Source organism: Falco peregrinus, chromosome 6, assembly GCF_023634155.1.
Source record: "Falco peregrinus isolate bFalPer1 chromosome 6, bFalPer1.pri, whole genome shotgun sequence".
Taxonomy (NCBI): Eukaryota; Metazoa; Chordata; class Aves; order Falconiformes; family Falconidae; genus Falco; species Falco peregrinus.
The window spans coordinates 22,885,435-22,900,695 of NC_073726.1; the positions used below are offsets into that span (position 1 = coordinate 22,885,435).

At 45.7% G+C, this 15,261-nt stretch overlaps 1 protein-coding gene across 5 annotated transcripts in view; it reads right to left on the bottom strand.

Moving 5' to 3' along the window:
- Window positions 1-212: 212 nt before the first annotated feature.
- The window catches only part of NET1 (neuroepithelial cell transforming 1), a 54,006-nt gene continuing 38,957 nt past the window's right edge, over window positions 213-15,261 (bottom strand). The window contains exons 1-10 of one of the 5 annotated variants that reach the window (XM_005235334.4): window positions 11,945-12,131; window positions 7,378-7,485; window positions 6,408-6,575; window positions 5,558-5,620; window positions 5,013-5,109; window positions 4,814-4,890; window positions 4,065-4,322; window positions 3,642-3,812; window positions 2,573-2,759; window positions 213-2,173 (exon numbers count right to left, since the gene is read on the bottom strand). In XM_005235334.4, the coding sequence (XP_005235391.1) occupies window positions 1,779-2,173; window positions 2,573-2,759; window positions 3,642-3,812; window positions 4,065-4,322; window positions 4,814-4,890; window positions 5,013-5,109; window positions 5,558-5,620; window positions 6,408-6,575; window positions 7,378-7,485; window positions 11,945-12,037 (1,617 nt within the window). In that variant the 5' untranslated portion in view covers window positions 12,038-12,131 and the 3' untranslated portion in view covers window positions 213-1,778. Of the gene's footprint in view, window positions 2,174-2,572; window positions 2,760-3,641; window positions 3,813-4,064; window positions 4,323-4,813; window positions 4,891-5,012; window positions 5,110-5,557; window positions 5,621-6,407; window positions 6,576-7,377; window positions 7,486-10,695; window positions 10,715-11,944; window positions 12,132-15,261 lie in introns of those variants that run through there. The other 4 variants (XM_013297566.3, XM_055808433.1, XM_027783698.2 and 1 more) reach the window with 4 other exon arrangements.

Here is a 15,261-nt window from a genome sequence, read left to right on the forward strand (position 1 = left end):
CCTCCTGTCCTGCCCAGCCACAGCGACGCAAGGAGGAACCGTGACAGAAAAAGGGTTTTGAATAAAGCCACAGGTTCCTCCTGCAAATACAGCCCTATGCCCAGAGCGTGCAGCAGTGGGCCAGGACTGGAGAAGCACAGGTACGTGCTCATCTGCTGCGTGCAGCAGCACCGGCTTCATGAGCATGTCCCCCCTCAGGCAGAGACAGACCAGACAATGTCAGGAATTTAATTGTACTTGACACTCAAAACTGTACAATACATTTACAGAGAACCACATGTTCGTGTCTATGTACACCCTCTTCCGATTTCCAGCATTACTGGCCAAACGTGTGACAGATGGTAACCCTCTCTACCTGAGTTACAGCTCCTCAACACAGAGTTCAGGTAATGCTCAAGGACGGGTACTGTGGGATTGCTGTCCTCGCCCTGTCCTCACCAGTCGCATGACAGGAACAACCTGTTGGATATGCTCAATGCTGTCACCGCTTTGTTTCCTACAACACTTTGCAGGCGCAGTTACCAAGCTGGCATCTTTCACACAAATCTTTGGACCGCTAGAACGTGGCAGTGTTGCCATTACGAGTATATACAACCACTATCTCTTGTCTTTACATCTCATCAGCTTCAAACGCTTTCTTTTCTCTACCTTTCTACCACATGCAATAACCCCTTGGTTGCCCCCAGTCCTGCCTCCCTGAGGAAGGCATTTCATTTCGAAAAGGCAACAGTTAACAAGAAAAATCTACTTTCTCTCCCTGCTATACCCCTCTAGCTGCTGCTCCTCTTCCCTCCCCAAACCCTTTACAACATGCGTTAGCAATGCAGTTCTTTTTCAGCAATCCGGAGAGCACACAAGCCATTTATGTCACTCATCGTAACGGGGTACATCGAGTGTCTCCATCAGCCACCGGCTCAAGACACTATGGCTTGCCTGGGCTCTGCAGAACTGTTGAGCGATGTGAGAAACAGTACATACATGCACACCTCGGAGTAAGAAGCATCAAGTACTTCAATGGAAATGCCAAGTCTGAACAACAACAACAACGACGAAAACAAATACAAAAGTAAAAAAAAAAAAGAAAACCAAAGAAAACAAAAGAAAACCCAACAAACTCCAAACAAACTTGAAACAGAACAACTAATAAAAAAATTAAATACCTGGCAGGTTACAAAAGTGAAAGTGAGGAATGTACAAAGGACACACTAAGATGAAAGATTCCAGTAGGTTAATTGAAAACCTGTTGAACCTGGGGTCTGGTTTTTTTTCCCTCCTTTTTTTAACGCAAATCACACAGATTATGACAACCATACGCTGCAAAACATGTGCTGTACAAGACAAGAAAAAATAATGAATTCAGGTTTCAAGTCTGCTTTAAAAGGACTCTCGCAGTGTCAATCTGAACCCACTGTGAAGGGTGGTGCTGCCAGGCTCACAGTGATGGCCCAGACTTCTGCTTTAGGTTTACTGTTTTCCAGCCTCAAACACCCCACATGGAAATCTTTCAGAAACCAAAGTTTGCTCTTCAAATCTGCCATGAGCAGGCAAAAGCATGAGGGCTTCTGAATCACTCACAGCATTAAAACCAGGTTCAAAGTGGCTGTGTTTGCAAAAACAGACTCCAGTTCAACAGTGTTAACTGTATACCAGTAGCTGCCATTACAACAACAACAAAATCTGTTCAGTAGAGTGAATCCAATCATGCTCACATTACAAGAAAAATGTACACATTATTTATAAATAAACAGTCTTCCACCAGGATGTTGCTGGGCTCTTCTTTACACTAGTGTTTCTTTCTGCTTGCTGCTTAGCTGCTTCTCCCTCGTTTTGCTGTGCCCAGACGGCATTCTGTGTGTTTCCACACCCTTGGCTTCCTCTGAGTCCAGAACTGAGCTACACTCGGATGTGCTGTCGTCTAGCTCCATCTCAGTTATGCCAGACTGCCTCTTCTGGGCTCTGATGTTAGGTGCAGAGGGATTATTCTCCTCCGACTCTTCACTCAGCTCTGGCAGCTCCTTCAGCTCTGCTGCTGCAGCAGCGGTCCGCTGGAAGGGAGCAATGGCGGTTCGGATGCAATTAACCCATTGCTGCTTATGGAAGACATCATTGGCCTGCAGTGTGTGGGACTGGCCTGGGGAGGGATCTTGGAAACGAACTCTGAAGATATTTTTAGCTGAAGATAAACATAGGAAAAAGCAGATCAGTTCCTAGCTCAATATTTAAGAAGTTCCATTGCTAGACAAGTGATCTGGACTGCCCTGCTCTGCTTCAGGTTGTGAGTCCAAGGTATTCAAAACTCCACCAAAAATCCCCAACCCCAAACTCCACAACCCAGTCCAGACACGTTGAAATAATGTTTTCTAATCTGGGCACGAGTGCAAAGCACCATGTCCAAGTTCACGGCCACCAAATCTAAAACTGCAAAGACCAGCAGTGACAGTCTAAAGGTAGACATTAACACATCTCACGTGTCTGCTGTCCTAAAGGAACCTCAGACCATGGAGATCTATGCCCAGGTGTAATCTCTCCTCACCAACAGATTCCCAGGCAGATGAACTGGTTTGCTCCATACCTTTATCGGAGTTGCCAAAAGCTCCTCGGAAGGATCCTCCCATTTTCACATCGCCATCCTGCAGGTCTTCAAGGAGCAGCTCCTGGACGGGGATCGGCTGCCTGTACACTTGGTAGGCCTGACGCTCATTGCGAGTGACTGGCCGGGTCAAAACCAGGATGTCTTGGAAGAGGAAGACGTAGAGTTTCTGAAAATCAAACCACATTTGAATATGAGCAAATCATTGTACTCAAAGTGGTCACAGATCCTTTGGGATTCAAGGCCATGTCATCTGAAGTTTCACCCACATTAACTTTCTGACAGTTTCCTGTTACAGTAACACAGGGCTCTGGCAGTGGTGGCACAGACCAGACTTATGTCAACAGGTTTATTATTCTAATGACCCTGAAAAAGTTAATTACTATTTGCAGATGCCAAGAATAGGATGATTAGAAGCAGTATCCTTTCTGACAATACAAAATGCTTCACGTGTACAGAAGCGTAATGGCCAAATTAAACAAAAATACCCACCAACCAAGAAAAAAAAAGAAAGAAAACAGAAAAAGATTTGATGTTTAAAATGAGGTTACTCCTACAAGCCGGAACAAAAGGCAGCAAACCCTCGAGTGCAGCAGGGTCTTTCAGCACTGCTGCAGTGGGAGATAAATTTCTGGCAGTTCATGTCAAAGCCAAACAGGCTTTTGCAGGAACACTTTTGTTTGCAAGAACTGTGTGCCAGTGCTCATAATGGGCAATGTCAGAGCACCTGGAAGTAAACAGCCAGCAGGAAATCCCTTTTGATTGAGTGCTTGGGCACAGAGCACACTTTCTATAGTAATTTTGCACTAATTATTTTCCAGCTTTTGAAGGCCCATTGTAAAGCTGTCAGCAGGAAACTTTTCCTTACACCCTGAAATGCAGACTGCCATCAGGTGCTTTCTCTTCTGCTTTTTGAATTCAGCTCATTGTCTAAACCAACCCAAAGGATGGAAGGGCTCCTGGTCCCGCTATAACAGACAAACAGTTTGAACTACCTCTGATGGCAGTTTTCAAACTTGAGAATTAGTTACCATGAATATGAGGGACTTACATGTCCGTTTTTATTCTTCAGCTCCCCATGGCACAGTAAAGCTTTGCTGCCTTCAATCCTTGGGTCCTTCTGCTTCTCATCCAGGTACTCCAGCTTGTCAATGTAATACTGGCACTCTGACTCCCCCTTCTTCAGGTTGATGTCAGAGAGGACTCCTTGTATTATAGATATCTATAAGCCAAAACATTTACAAATGTTTAGTGACCTCGCTTATGTATCTTCCCTTTAAGTGCTATTTAAGAACTCCAGGTGATGGAATCCATGTGGACTGATCTCTTGCTTTCACAAAGGGTTAAGAGTCACAGTTTTGTGTCTGCCAAGAACACCACCCCATGGAATTGCTGAGGGTTTAAGCAAGCTTTCTGGAGCTCCAGAGTGATGTGTTTATGTCAGAACAATGATCATGAAATCACTATTACTTACGGCTTCTTCCAGAATCTGGGTATCGGGATGGTCTTTGGGAGTGTGCCTCAGGATCTCTTTCAGGAGCAGCGGGTATTTGACCAGCCGACTTCGAGGAATGTCCAGGAAGCTCCAAAGGTCTAGCTTGCGGCTGAAAGGAGACTCAAGGCAGCGCTGAAGGAAGTCCTGCACTCTCCGGTCCTGCTTCTTTTGATCTAAAAGTGCTTTGGCTGCCAGCTGATTGCTACAGTAACCTTTGTAGGCATGGAGTCGTGGTAACTGCAGAACAGAACGATATTCAGGAGTCAAATTCCATGTAGGAAAAGCAGATCACATTTTCATGTCAAACTTGGGGAGTTCTATTTCCCTTACTATGATACTTTGCCCAATACAAGAAAGCTAACAAACTACCTTGTATATGTAGCTAGCCCTTTGTGAGAACACGGGCACCCTGCATGCAATGCCTTTGAAGTTCAGGTGTTTGAGATTAACAGCAATAACACTATTGAAATCACATTAGCGACAAACAGTCCAGAAGATATAGACATTTCAAACATAAATCAGCAAATAATTGCAGTCACATTAGTGTATGCCTCCAGGGTGAAATCGTGCCCCATTACGGCTGACAGAGTCCCATTGTTTTCAGCATAGCCAGGATTTCCGTTTCAATCTTTTGCTCAAGGCCATGATAGCCCACAGCTTTTTGGCTTCTAGGTTTAAATGTTCTTTAAGCTCATTTTTAGCCTGCTGTCTCCAAGTTATGTACTCACCCACTTCACAAGAATGGGTCCAATCTGCTCCACTGTTCCATCTGGTTTTGTTGCTTCTCCTAAACTTGCCAACAAGTCTGGAATCAAAATACAAAAATAGAAATTGCAACAATGCCCCAGTAAGCTGTTCTAACTTGAGAAAGCATAGATTTTAACTCTTAGTCAGCATGTTATGTGGAAATGATCTAGTTGCTCTTACCTTCATGCAAAGGAATATAAGAATCCAAGTCCCCAAATATGTGAGTGAGTTCCTCCTCAGACATGATAGAAAGTTTCAGCATGGGATCATGATAGGCCTGTCGAAGAATGTCAGTATTAAAAAATACTCAAATCTCCCAAGCCTAGAAGCTGACAATTTAAATATGAGGGGACATATCATGTGCAGGACAGATCTGAAGTGAAGCCAACAGAAACAGTAACACCAGTTTTGATCACTATAAGATTGAGCTCTGTATGAAGGTATCGAGGCCTTCAAATGAAATGGACTTTCTTGTCTGAACTGTTCTCATCTGAGAGAGGGATTTCTCAACCAGCTCTGCAGGACTGCAAAGTACAATCCTTTTTTGGCTGTGTTTGTTGCAACCAAACCAGTACTGTAGGACCGTTCACATCAACTTTCCATGCCAGCTTTCAAAAAGTGGATTCTAGGCCTGATAAAACCGATACAGAACATTTGCAGGTGCAAGTGAACATCACTGTTACCTGTAATACGATTACCGACTGCAGGAAAAGAAACCCACTCACCTTTCTGGCAAGCTTCAGGTCTTCAATTAGGTCTTGCTCTCCCCTGGACATTTCGTATATTGCCTGTGAGGGAGGGGATAAAGCATCGAGAGTAATTTTTAATCCCAGCCTTCCTCTGAAAAAGCCTTTCAGCTCCCATAATATACACCCTGACTCTGCAGCCTGGATAGGCAATTTTGCCATCTGAATCACTGTACGCCACCTGGGCATGAGAACCTCAAGTAAATCTGCCGGCTTTCCCAGCTCTGAGAAAGCAACATTACTTACAACTGTGTGAAAGCTCTGATGCTCATGCACAAGCCAAATTAAATATTAGCGCCTTTTAAATCACTGCTTTTACACAGGCAAGTACGAAAAAACACAAAACCCAGAAAACCACAGAGGTCACATCCCAGGCGTCTTTAGTCAGCTTCTGTGTTGTCACTAGAAGATTTGTCTAAGAACTACAGAAAAAAAGGCAAGCCAAGGCCTTGCTATTTGGCTTTCAACCAATTGTCAAGAGCTTTAAGAAAAAGAAGGCTGGCTTTACAAGGAACCTGACTTTGGGTCTGCTGCAAAGTAACCAGAGTGGCCGAGTCTCGAATTTCAGAAATGCTGAGAGCCCCCATGAAAAGAGTCTGGCATCTCTGAAGGGTCAAACTGGGGAGACAAACTCCCTAGTGACTCAAGAGAGAGAAGCCTACCTTTTCCCATGCCTAATGCAGAAATAAATCTAGTGATTTAGAAATGAAGGTGCACAGGAAGATACAGTCACCCACAAATGCTCATTACTCCTTTCCCCACCAAGGAAACACAAAAAGTCAAGGCCCTGGCTGCCTTTCCCGGTCCTGCTGTTTAACGGACAGCCTACCTCCTGGCGCTTAATTTCTTTGGTGCTCAGGGACTCTTTCATGTTGACATCTAACATCTCAGACCAAAGTACACTGTTTCTTCTTTTAGGAGGAGTAGGAGCAGCAGATCTGCTACATGACTTCTGGGCACAGGCAGGAGACTTGCTGTCACTGCGAAGGGCAAATGACTATAGGGATTAAAAAAACACAATAAAATAATGTAGAGCCAACATTTCAGAAGTACAGAAGTATTATCCATACCCCTCCCAATCCTTCATCCTCCTCTGTTGTACAGGGCAGGAAAACACACCCAGACACTTTTCCTCAGATAAAGGAACACTTTAATCAAGCTGCTGAGAAAGCCCTGAGAGCACAGAGATTGGCAAGCTTTTCCATGCACCTCTCCCTGCAGTGATCCAGCAGCAGCGCCTGGGAGGAAGATGGGGAGGTAAAGCTTGGGTCTATTTCCAAGGTATGAGGAAGTAAATAACCCAGGATCATAATCCTACCTATAATGTGGCTATTCAGGAGTCCCTTGAACTTTGCTCTCACAATCTGCAATGGTACTGAAACCTAGACAGAGAAGCGCTCTTATCTGCATACATGGGGTTATAGTATAGTGCTCCTTAGACAACACTTCTCTAACATTATTGAAAGATTGCTGAACAGCAGGGTCAGTTCACATCTAAGCACGTGCTCCAATATGCATATCTCAAGCACTAGAACAGTTTATCAGCTAATTCTCCCTATCTGAATCAGTTTATTTTTTCACTGCTTTAATCCCTCAATAACTTGCTTATCTAGCAAGCCACCTCTGAATCTCGAACTCTTCTTCATACCCAAGTCCCAAGCAAGCTTTCTCTCCTTGCATGAATCATATAGTAGATTTACAATAGATGCCTTGAAATCCCAGTGCCTGTTTTCCCCCCATAGAGCCAGTACCTTCCATATACCTCTAGACTTCTAGGAGTAGAAGGCTCTGCTTTTTACCTGTATTGTCTGCCCAAAGCGCCGAACTGCACCATTTCTTACAGGAGAGATCAAGCTCGCCAGGGACGTGACCCGTGCTAAAGGCCGAACCCGCTTATTGCTTGGCTCCTGTAAATAAAGCAGAGAACAAATTGTACTGGCTGTGACTCCTACTTCATTTCTCAGGCTGCCCAGGCAGGTTTAAAAAGCATGAACTCACTTAAGGAGTGGGAAACGCAGCAAAAAGTGTGTTTTGAAGTAGCCATTCATCTTAAAAGGAAACCAGGGGCTGTAAATATTTGTCTGAACTTTAAGGCTGCAATTAAACTGCAGAGACTTTGCCCAGTGTAAAAGAGGCAAGATAACATACCCATCAGTCAGAATTCAAAATAGGGCTTACACAGGGACCGTTATGGTTTGAACATAAATAGACTGAAGCATTACCCTCTGCAAGGCAAGTGACTGTCATCTAAAGATGGAGCTGTGATCTGTTTCTCCATTTTATCATGTTTTCCTTCGTAGAAAGAATGTGTTTTTCCATTTTATTTTGGAGAGAAAAGCAGCAGTTGGAGCGTAGGACAGCCTCAGCAGCTATTCTAACAAATAGCAAATGACCACATGCTGAACATTCCTGCGAGGGACATGCACACACGAAGCGGATAAGGTTTAAAACCTTCAGTTTACAAAGCTTTCTCCCCCTTCTGCTCTTCCCCACTCCCTGCAAGTCATCATAATTTTTATTACACACTGTTGAGATTTGAAAGATAGAGCTTCTGCTTTTCTACACCACTAATCCCTGCTGGGAGCCCAGAGCGTTTTCAATTCTGTCCTGACCAAAACGCTGCCAAGAAAGAGGAAACGCCCCATGGAAACCTCCTACTGCTTAAGCTCAGATCAGTTTTTAAAATTATGCTAGCAACCCTACACATTTTTCACCAAAAATTTTGTGTTGTAAAGACTGTATGGGAAAGGTGTGCACAATAGGAAGCCAAGAGATGGACTTGGAGCTTAAGGCTAGGAGAACGGCTAGATGAGGTGCCCTGGTGCTCTTAAACATCTGGCAGACAGTTGGACATGACTCATGATCATAAGGAAGTTTCTTAGCATGAAGTTCTGATGAGCTGATGGAAACAGCCTCTTTTTTGAGTTCATCTCAGCAGAAATTTTACTAAGCTTTATTAGGCAGTTGAGTCTCTCCTCTTACATTTCAAAAGGCAAAAGAATGAGAAGACTGCTTACGACAAGCTCTCTGTTGTCTTGATTTCTAGTCTGAGATTGCAAGATAAGATGCCCAAACCCTTTGCTTCTGTGTAGCAAGAGAAGTGCCAAATACTGAAAAGAAAAAAAGGGTAATAGGAACACACAGAGCTGGCTGGATTCCAGTCATGAGACTGAGGAAGCATAAAAGCTACGTATGTAAGATCTGATTACAGCAACATGACCCTAGGAGTGGCCCGTCTGTCTGCCTACACGCAGTGTTAAGCAACAGAAGTTAGCTCACACTGAATTAAGCCTTCAAAGTTTCAGGGGTGAAACACAAAAAGAAATGTGATGCAGGACAGAAAGACCTCTTGGGACAGTACAAAGCATGTTCAATGCTGTGCTTGAAATGTTTGGGTAATGTCAGAACTATGAGTGTACTATAGAAATGGGGAAAAGGTGTAAGAGAACGTCCTCAACCCTGGGACCCCAACCCCCAGCTGAGTTTAGGTACAGCATGGGGAACACTGCAGTCACTTAGCTTTCCTTTGCCAACCATGAGCCACCATACTCGAGACGGGGTCAGTCAAGAAAAGGACTATGCAGAAGGCAGGAAAGTTAGGCTGGGCTCAAAAGACAAGGAAACTTTAATTAATTGCAGATGTTTCTGAGTGGAGAAAAAGGATAGGTAATTTACTTCTAGAAAACCATGTATCTGTGTGCTACAATAGGGGGACACAAGCCAAGAGAAGCTTAAGAAACTGAAGGAACACAAGCAGAAAATATACAGACATAAGCCACACACAGCTCTGTCAAGGCCAGTGATATAAATAGGAAGGAAAAGAAAACCATGACACTGAAAATTAATAGCAAGAAACCTCAGTACTTTAGGATGCTTGTACAGTCTTCTGCAGCTCACTGTTAAAGGGTCAGTTCTGCAGCCTTTCCAGATATGAGATACAATGACACACTATCTGTGATGGGGGACATGTGTGAACGCCTTCCCAGCACATCTGTGCTAGGCTGAAGTGACACATGCATATGCACAAGGTCTGGCAGAAGGCATTCCTGCCTCTCTCCATTTGGGACAGGCGAAACAAAGGGCTCCTTGGATAGTAAATCACCACTTGTGAGTCAATACATCCTGAACCATGCAAAGACAGGCTTTAAGTGAAAGTATTGCTCTCTTTAAACAAGGGAGAGCATGGCTCCCGAGGAACCCTTCTCTGCTCTGAGGAGGGAGGAATTTCACAGAGATCGGCATGACCAGACCACTTTCTGTATGTGCGATGTACTCCCCTGGGGTGTTCGGCCAACAGAAAAACTTCTGTACACTATAAATTCAGCTTAGCAAAAGGCCATTTCCCCTCTCAAAGAGAAAAAAAATCCCACTTTCTGTCCTGTGAGTGCTACTCAGACATGAATGGCTTGACTGCTGAAAAAAAGCATCTGTTTCTTCTTTTCTTTCCAGACATATCGTTCCATCCAAGGCAGGGAGGGGGAAAAAAAAAATCCCTCTGCTTAGAAACGTCACCTTCTCCGAGACCTGAATTTCAGCTTGGGGTCATATGCTCCATTTACAGTCAAACTTGGCCTTGATGTAAGCTGAGACTCAGTACAGTTCATACTATGAATAACTTTGGCTCGGTATTTTTTTTTTTTAGTTCTCTACTCGCAAACAACGATTAGCCTGTCTCCACACTGTATTACTTACAGAAGCCCAGATTAGAATGAAGCCTGCAAAGTTTTTGTAACAAGGTAGTGGTGTTAAGCATTCCAGCACTAACAGATAATTAAAAGCCCAGTGAGTTCAACAGCACTTCTGCTTCCATTCAGAATTTTTTTTTCCAGGGGACTCTTTATTAAAAGTGTACATAAATATATCATAATCATACACACAAAAGCTAAATTTGTGCCTCAGTGCCTCTGCTGGCAGGCAAGACTTCACACTAGTGGAATTTCTTCAAGTGCTTCTAGATGCAGGTTCACATTGTGAAAAGATTGCACCTCGCTGCTCAAAAAACCACCATACCAGGCTCTACTTTTGAACAACAAACATTTTCCTCTAGCAGCACGCATGCCTACAACCTTTCCCCCTATGCTAGGTAATAATTAGTGGTTTTTACAAGGATCACTTACTAAAGTGCAATGTCCTACGTGCCAGTCCCAGACCGGTGAATACAAACAGGGTGACAAATCTAACAAACACGCAAAGCAAGACTTTTCCTATTAAGCCAAATATGCAAAAAGGGACTTTAGTCACCAGCTTGAATAACTCCTGCAGAACTCAGCACCACATGACTATCTTAAGATTCACGTGCAAGGAGCTCTCTGAATCTCAAGCTCTGTTATGAAAAGAGTTGTCTGCACTCAAACCGAACATTCAGCCTCTAGCTTGACACTTTGGTATGGAGATTACAACCCCTGCCTTTCTCAAATTCAACAAGCTGTTCGAGACCAGGAGAGAAATCTGGCCTCACGCTCTGCTGATAACTTCAGTGGCTCTTGATAGCAACTCAGTACCCGGCTTTGATAGGAGTGGTGCCTTATGAGTCATTACTCAACCCCAGACCCAAAGTTTAAATTCAGATGCCTAGTGTACTGGTTATACCCTACAGAAAATTCACATTTTAAGAATTAGAAGCGATTTACTCTCCTTTAAGAAATCTGGTTTACGTTATTTCTCTCCCAACATCTGGTTTCCCTTTTGCACAACGAGATTGCCCAAGTTTGAATTTTTTAAAGCCAGGATTTTAAGAGGCTGGCGACTCAGCCCGCAGCCCTCAAGCCCCAGAGCTGTCTGGAGCCGCCTTTATTTCTTTTCCGCCTCATCTCACCGCTAATCTCCGCCATAAAACCCTGCCCAGGGCAGCCAGTCCCTACCTGGCTGCTGAACTTTTGCCTTCTGTCGCAGCAGGAGGCATGCGAGCATTCACCAGGAATGCAATTACTCTCATCTACATAACAAGACATGATAGAAACAACAATAATAAAAAAAACCCCAACCAACCCCCACGATATATTTTTTTTTTCGTTCACGCAGCGAACAAGCACCCTCACTAGGGAAATCTCCAAAAGCGCGCACGGAGCCACAGGCTGCTCTTTAGTGAAAATCCCCCCAGGAGGAGCGCGGCCAGGCGAAGCGCCGAGCTCTGTTTCGGCTCCCTGGTCCCAACCCTCCGGGGGCTATGAACTTGGCTTTGTTTTTTTTAAAAAGAATAAATGTTATTTTTAGATCGCTGCCTGCACCTCACTCCAGAGCCACCCTCCAGCGGGCAGCGTACACAGCTCGCCGCCTCCCCTCAAGCGCGGAGAGCGGGAAGGTGAGGGGGCTCCCTAACCCACCACTGGGAATAAAAACCAACCCTTCTTCCCCTCTCCTCCTCACCTCCTGCTCCCTGAAGGACTGGTTCTGCGCGTCGATAACCCGGATAGTCCTTTTGATGGGCAGCAGCCCCCCGAGCTCGTCGTGAGCCACCATGGCCGCCGGCCGCAGCGCCCCCTCCCTCCCGGCCGCCCTCACTCCGCGGCCGCCGCCGCCGCCTCAGCCGGCGCTCATCCCCGCTCTGCCACCGCCACCGCGTCGCGCCCCATCCTCACTGCCAGGGGCGGAGCCGCCGCCACGGCCACGCCCCTCCCACCATAAGCCACGCCCCCTGCCCCAGCAGCTGGGTGCCCGGGGACCGGGACCCTTCGGGCACCTTTCCTGGGCCTTATTTCCTCCTAAACTCCCCCCGATATGGGACCTCCGAGAGGCTCTGCCTGAAGGCAGGGCAACAGGGCCACCCACTGAGGGTCGAGGGGACAGTTCCATCACACCCCACAGTGGAGGGCAGTTTGAAAAGCACGGGGCTTTCGCTATTTGTGCTCCAAAGAGATAAAGCCAAATGTGTTTCGTTTTTTGGTTTGTTCCCCCCCCCCCCTCTTTGCTGGCACTGGCAGCATTGTGGCCTGCCGCCGCCTACAACTGCCACGCAAGCGTGGTGGTGGGATGTGTTCCTCCTGACGGCGGCTCTGGTTGCCGCCTCTGGAGCATAAAACTTTCACCGCTGTGAGTTGCTTTTTTTGAACAGCCTCAGCCCTCCTTGCTCAAAAAAAAAAAAAAAAAAAAAGAAAGAAATCTTGTCTAGACCTGTGCTTTTAAGTCTGCTCAGCTTTAAAGGTTGTGCTGGCACGGCTCTGTTAGCCAGGGGCTGGGCTCAGCCTCTCCCCCTCTTCTAACAGGGGAGCCTGTCCCAGCAGGCCCGGCTGTAGATGCAAAGGGTTTGTATTTTTTGTTTGTTTGTTCAAGTCATATTATTCCTGGCACTGCTACAAATCTCCAAAATAAAAGGTCTCTTGTGCTGGTAAAAATAAACTGAGGTTATTTGATGACAGGAGGGCAGCTGTGTTTCTGCCTACCTATGCTAACCAACCTTCTTCTTGGAGGAGACAAATTGGGGGTGGCCAGGGGTACGGCAGTGTCCCTGCTGAGGGATGGACAGAGGGTTTGCAGCAGCATTGTTCAGAGTAGTGGGGAGGAGGAAAGTCCTGCTGTCCCCTCCCTGGCTTTTTTTTTTTTTAGCTTTGTTTGCTTCTCTCCCGTGGAGAGCTGCTCTCAGCAAATCTGCGCCCGTTTAACCTCCGCAATGCAAAACCAGGACATTTAGGATCATCCACTGCAAGATTCTCAGAAACTCAGGATACAGTGAGTTTCCGCACTCTTGCTGAGAGAACAGACTGTGACTCCTTCAGATATGGGTAATCCTTTTTTGGATTACTGAAGTCAACCATTTTAAAGACAACAGAAGACCAACAGGGCAATGACTGGGGAGAAGCAGGCAAACCCTCCACCGAGTTAGATAATTTTTTTGGGAGTTATCAAACATGCCTATTTCTCCTATAATCTAAGGTCAAATGTTTGTTAAACTTGGTCTAAAGATTCAGGAATGCTTCTCAACCCTGAAAGCCTGCCTCTTTTCAGTGGGATGTAGACACACTATGCAGAGTGAACTAGAAATAGGGGACGAACACCCAGGACCTGAGAGGGAAGGTGTGAAGCAGAGTCACACACACAGACGTGGCACTCAAAACGCTTCTTGTTAGGACCAGAGCGTGATGTCCCACGTCCTGAAGCACTTCATGCCATATGAAGTGTTTTCTGTGACGTAAGTGTTAAATAGTCCTCCTGCTTCCCTAGCCCTCGGGGAAGGGACCTGCTGCTATATACCAGTGAAGCACGTGATTCACCAACCAGGAGATCCCTGACATTCTGCGTGACACCTTGTGAGGCTAACTAATTTACGGTGATGCAAGCCCCAGCTGATGCAGCCTGCTGATGTCATGTTGTGCAAACATAAAGCTCTGGCCTGATGCAACTCTGACCCTGTCTGCTCCCTGGCATGGCATGTGCAAAGGGTTACGTGCCCTGAACAACTGCCCTTCATTCAAAGCAAAGAGTGGGTAAGGCAACCTAGGTAACCTAAGACAAGCGGTTCCCAGCTGTCCCTGTGACACATAGGGTGATTTCTGTATGCCAGGTATATCTGTATAGATCATCAAGTGCCATTTTGAGGCGAAAGCCATCCTGAGTGGTGATGCACACTATGCAATGGGTACTCCCTGACCAACATACAATGCAGAGCACAGAGGGAAAGCAATGTAATCTAGAGAAGCCTGAAGACAGCAAGGGTGGAAGGGGATCTTGCACCCTTGTAAATAACCACCCCCCAGGCCCTAGGAAGTTCCTCTACAGCAATATAATCAGCATGGCTCCAAGTGTGCTACCATACCTGTACATTACCTGCCTCTGCCCTACTTACAACACATGCAAGAGGCAGCATGAATATGACCTTTAAGTTAGTAAAGTTCATTGTAGTGCAAGCACCATTCCAGTGGGCAAACCAACCTGAACAAGGCGGTGGTACTTGGGAACCCTCTGATGAAACCCAAAACAAATGAAAAAAGAAAGGAGAATTGTTCCTTGTTAGCAGAGGCAATAAAGCCGGACTTACGGATTTGTACCTTATACACCCCACACCATAAATCCCAGCTTTCCTCTTAACTCAGGACATTTTCTTCTACCCAGCACCATCTCCTGTGTCTTCCTAGTGTCCCCTTACCCCTCTGCCCTGGCCTCAATCTTCTTTGTGCCTTTCCCTGCCCCTTCAGCCCACTGGGCAGGATCAGCCCATGCCATGGTGGTTCTGAAGCCACGAGAACATAGCCCGGACAGTTGCTGCACTGAGAGATGGATAACAGGCCAGTTCTTCCTGCTCTGCTGCCAGTGGGTATTAATAGCATTCCTCGCCTGTACTCAAATGGGTGTTTTCACTTCTAGGAGCAAAATACTTTGGTGACTCCTCTCCTACTATCAAATTAGAGAGCTGGGAAGACTTCAAGTGACAGAGGAATCACCCAGCCCTCATTGTTTTACTCTTATTTTTAGCTTGCGTTTTCATTTCTACAGAGAAGGGAGGACTGCTGTTACACAGAGCTGTTTGCCTGAAGTCCTGGGCGGCCTCATACCTGCTACATTCCTTGCTCCTGCAAGTTATTTTGGGTAGGGCTGCTACTAAATAAAAATGTTCTCTGGGGTATTGACATGCCGTTTTGTTATTTCAGCCCCAAAGCATGATCAAATAAATTTTAGATTAACAAATGATGAATTCCTAAGAAAACATGCATCCAAATTCCAGTGTACAATTCCAGACTGATGTAAGTTTT